Genomic DNA, 4775 nt, shown 5'->3' on the forward strand with positions numbered 1-4775 from the left:
CAGACACACACAGACACACACACACACACACACACGCACGCACGCACACACACACCAGGGTTATTTCAGTATCATTGAGATACTATTATAATTTTTATTAATAGTTTGAAGTCGTTTTTATTTTTATATTTTCCATTTTCATTTTAATTTTTATTAAAGTTTTAGCAATTTTGGTGTGTATTTTAGTCATTTTTTATGTTCTGTTTCTTTTAATATGTCTATATAGTTTTTAATAATTTTTATTGCAGTTTAAGTTATTTTAATGCATCAAGTTAAACTAAATGAAAGTGAGAAATGTTGCCTTGGCAATTATCTGAAATAAAATAAGTAATGCAATAAAATAATAATACTAATAAAAATGACAAAACAAAGAACAAAATTACTAAAACATTAATTAAAATTAAAATGAAAACAGAAAATATAAAATTGTGTTAATTAAAAACTATTTAGGTTATTATAGTTAACTAAAACTAAAACCATAAAAACATGTTTTTTTTACTTAAAATAAATGTTAACTGAAATTAAATAAACTATTCTAATTTATTTTATTTAAGCTTGTTGTCAAAGATTTCTCTTTTTAATTTAGTTTACCTAAAACTAAACCTGAAATAAAAATTAATAAAAACTATATAGACATTAAAAAAACACGCAAACTATTAAAAATGACATAATAAAAAAAAAACAAAATTAATAAAACTTTAATTAAAATTTTAATGAAAACAGAAAATTATAACAGTATCTCAATGATACTAAAATAACACTGAGACATAAAACATCTTCAGAATCAAGACTGTGATTAAAAACAGATGATCTGTGTTCAGCAGTTCAGCTCATAATCACATTATGATATAATATTTCAAACACACACTCTTTTAAAACTAAAAAGTCATGACAAACTTCAATCAGATCTGTCTATTTTCCAGACTCTTACATAATTATAGTGATTTGGAGAATTTTGTGGTCGTTGCTCTAATGAGTTTTCAGATGCACTGTGCTTCCACTAAAGTTTGACAGCTGTATTTGTGGTTTTTGTCACCGATTATGATATTACGGGCAACATTAGAGATTCGTGTTAAAATGATGTGGATCATCACTTACATATTTTGATCATGACTTGATTTGACTGATTTCTGTAGTCTTGTGCTAAATATAGACGCCTTAAAAACACAGCAGTAAAAACTGTCCACTCGAAAATAATCATTCTATCTTCATTTACTTCCCTCGAGTCGTTCAAATTAACATGAAAGCAGAAAATCTAAAAATAAAATGAATTCAAAATACTAACAAAACTGATGTGGCACTACATGGCCAGTTGTGTTTCTTACCTCATGCATGTCATACGCGAAATCTCCTGTGAAGACAATCACATGCTGTAAAGCACACGCACAAGCATAACTCCGACACAAAACTAGAACTAAACTACCGTCACTGGGACGACAAACTAATCTGCTCTTACTCAGTTAAAGGAACGTTTCACCAAAATGAAAAAGCACTGAAAATGTGCTCATCCCAGATCAGGATGAGTTTGTTTCTTCATCAGATTTGGAGAAATGTAGCATTGCATCAGTGTCTCACTCCAAGTGAATGGGTACCGTCAGAATGAGAGTCCAAACAGCTGATCACAATAATCCACAAGTAATCCACAGCACTCCAGTCCATCAGTTAACATCTGGAGAAGACAAAAAATTTAAAGTTTTGGCTTGTAAACGGTGTGCAGATTTCTCTCCTGATTCAGACCAGAACACTTTTTCACTGGAGGAAGCGTTATTATGGATTATGGACTCTATGGTATTTGAGTTAAAAATGTCTTAATGCTGGATTTGTTTCAGCTTTTGTCTTCTCCAGATGTTAACTGATGGACTGGAGTGGTGTGGATTAGTGGGATGTTTTTATCAGCTGTTTGGACTCTCATTCTGACGGCACCCATTCACTTGCAGTGAGACACTGACGCAATGCTGCATTTCTCCAAACCTGATGAAGACACAAACTCATCCTGATCTGGGATGGCCTCAGAGTGAGCACATTTCCAATGCTTTTTCATTTTGGCTGAGCTATTCGTTTGCGGTCTCACCGATGTGCAGAATGACGTCGTACATCCCCATCTGCGTCTCTTTCTGCAGTCGACTCAGAGACTGAGGGTTTTCGTTGCCCATGTCACCAAACAGAGCGAATCTGGGGCTGAAGCTCACGCTTTCATTCAGAGACGTGAAGTAGAAGATGTCGCTCCATCCGGCGTCGCTGCCGCAGTGATACACTGAAACACACACGCATCTATTAACATCTCTATCGTCCAGGTCACACACACTGCATGATGTCTGTGTGAAGGTTACCGTATGAAGCCGCTGGGGTCAGATCGGTCAGCGTGACTCGGTGGACGTACATCGTTCTGTTCTCCGGCCCTCCGTCGATAAACACGCTTGCGTCTCCCTCCGCCGTGTGACTGAAGAGCTTCCCGCCCCACAGACCGTACTCAACAACGCTCTCGGTTTTATTAGCGGTGGACCATGTGACCAACATCGAGTTCTTCACACCTGAGGAAAGACGTTCCGTTATAAACAGCTGCTCGGGTCACATGACCCTCTTTACTGTCACTGAGCAAAGTACAAACACAGAAACAATGAAATATCATTTCCAACACATTTCAACACTCCCTCGTCTGAAACCGGCATCACTGTAATGAGGAAAAATTACTATATATTATTTAAATCGTGAAGTCTTTGAACATCAGCTGTCAAAAATCATAACTGTTCTCAAAAAAAAAAAATCTTAATTTTTTTTTGGAATGACATTTTCAAATATCGGCTGAAAAATATAAAATTAAATTAAATGAAATAATAGATTTATTGACATTTTCAAACAACATTATGCTGAAAAACATCAACTAATATCAAATAAAATATTAAATATCATGGCATTTCAACCCTCCCTCACCTGAAATTGTGACTAGGAAAAATTATTATATATCATTTAAATCATGAAGTCTTTAAACATCAGCTGTCAAAAATCATAACTCTTCTCAAAAAAAAAAAAAAAAGTTAATTTTTTTTAATGACATTTTCAAACTAAAATTAAATAAAAGAATAGATTTATTGAGATTTTCAAACAACGTTATGCTGAAAAACATCAACTAATATCAAATAAAATATTAAATATCACGGCATTTCAACCCTCCCTCGCCTGAAAATGTGACTAGGAAAAATTATTGTATATTATTTAAATAAATAGTCTTTAAACCTCATAAAAAATGCCTCACTTTCTGCATTCAAAATTAATTTTTCCTATTTTTTGAGGTATAAAATGTGCATTTAGCATTTTCAGTTTCTGCTGAAAAATATCAACTGATTTAAAATAAAATATTAAATGACTCTGCTGTCATATAACATAATTACACTCACGAGAGCCAAAAAATGATCGGTATGAAGACTACAACTCCAAGAAATCACACAATAACTGCAGGGTTTCCATGGAAACCTGTCTGTCTTTGTTTTGATTGACAGCTGTCAATCATGAAGAGTGAAATCTCACCTGGATACGAGACATGCACCTGTTCAGGTTGAGTTTCTATGAGCGGCGCACAGCAAACAGCAGAGATCAGAGCACAGAAACACAGCAGCGCCGCCATCATCATCATCATCTCTTCATCTGATCACAACAGAGTCTCATGAGCGTCACGTGACAGACTGTGTAATCATTGACTGAGCTGAAGCACAACATCTGAAGATGAAGTGCTGAGCGAAGCTGTTTGAGACGCATGCATGTGATTCAAACCACTTACACAAGGGCAGAATAATTTACTGAATTACTAACTGCTCAGAAACACTCTTTACCTGCTTTCCATCAGTTGCAGTGTGTTATGTTTTGATGGAGGACTGTATAAATCCACCTGCAATCAGTTGAGTTCGTGTTAGTTATGACTCTAATACATTTATCACAGTAGAAGCCAAACACTAAAATGCAAATACTAAATACCATACGAATAAAATATGAAATATCATGACATTTCAACCCTCACCTGAAACATCAGCTGTCAAAAATCATAATTGTTCTCACAATACGCTTCATTTTCTACATTTAAAAAATAATTTCTTATTTTTTGAGGGGTGCATTAGACATTTTCGAACCCAATTCTTCTGAAAAATATGAATTAATATCAAATAAAATATTAAATGTCATGAAATTTCAACCTCCCTCATCTAAAATTGTCATTACTGTAATGAGGAAATATGATTATATAGCATTTAAATTATTAAGTCTTATACATCAGCAGTCAAAAATCATATTTATTCGCCTCATTTTGTGCATTCAAACTATAATTTGTTATTTTTCACAAAACTGATTCAGTTCAGTTAGTGTTAGTAATGACTGAAATAACATCACAGCAGAAGACACACACTAAAATAACTCCAATAAACTGAAATATACCTCTAAATACCATATGAATAGATCCTAAGGGAATAAAAACGCTCAGCTAAATAAATAAGGAACAAACATTCACGACAGAACAAAGTGAAACTGACAGACCCTCACCAAACACAGCTGATTTTTGTCGTTTCCTGTTTAAACTGAGAGTATTTCCTGCTCCAGCGGTCACATGATCTGTAAGCGTCAGCTGAGCGTGCGTGCTCTCGTCACTGTTTTGGTTTGTTTTTGTTTTTTTCCGTTGTTACGTTTTTTTTTTTTTTTTGCATTTCAAGCATCATAACAGAACAAAATATAGGCTAACATAAACACAACTGTAAGTCCTCACAGACTGAGACATTCATATTAATCATACT

The 4775-nt window shown here is 34.2% G+C and overlaps 1 protein-coding gene across 4 annotated transcripts in view; it reads right to left on the reverse strand.

The window, feature by feature from the left end:
- acp7 (acid phosphatase 7, tartrate resistant (putative)) overlaps positions 1 to 4563 on the reverse strand; it is a 16950-nt gene extending 12387 nt beyond the window's left edge. The window contains exons 1-6 of one of the 4 annotated variants that reach the window (XM_016474179.1): positions 4528 to 4563; positions 3828 to 3883; positions 3526 to 3642; positions 2331 to 2531; positions 2072 to 2254; positions 1326 to 1351 (exon numbers count right to left, since the gene is read on the reverse strand). In XM_016474179.1, the coding sequence (XP_016329665.1) occupies positions 1326 to 1351; positions 2072 to 2254; positions 2331 to 2531; positions 3526 to 3634 (519 nt within the window). In that variant the 5' untranslated portion in view covers positions 3635 to 3642; positions 3828 to 3883; positions 4528 to 4563. Of the gene's footprint in view, positions 1 to 1325; positions 1352 to 2071; positions 2255 to 2330; positions 2532 to 3525; positions 3643 to 3827; positions 3884 to 4422; positions 4436 to 4521 lie in introns of those variants that run through there. The other 3 variants (XM_016474180.1, XM_016474181.1, XM_016474182.1) reach the window with 3 other exon arrangements.
- Positions 4564 to 4775: the final 212 nt, after the last annotated feature.

The sequence above is a fragment of the Sinocyclocheilus anshuiensis genome, unplaced genomic scaffold (assembly GCF_001515605.1).
Source record: "Sinocyclocheilus anshuiensis isolate Anshui unplaced genomic scaffold, SAMN03320099.WGS_v1.1 scaffold208, whole genome shotgun sequence".
Classification (NCBI taxonomy): Eukaryota; Metazoa; Chordata; class Actinopteri; order Cypriniformes; family Cyprinidae; genus Sinocyclocheilus; species Sinocyclocheilus anshuiensis.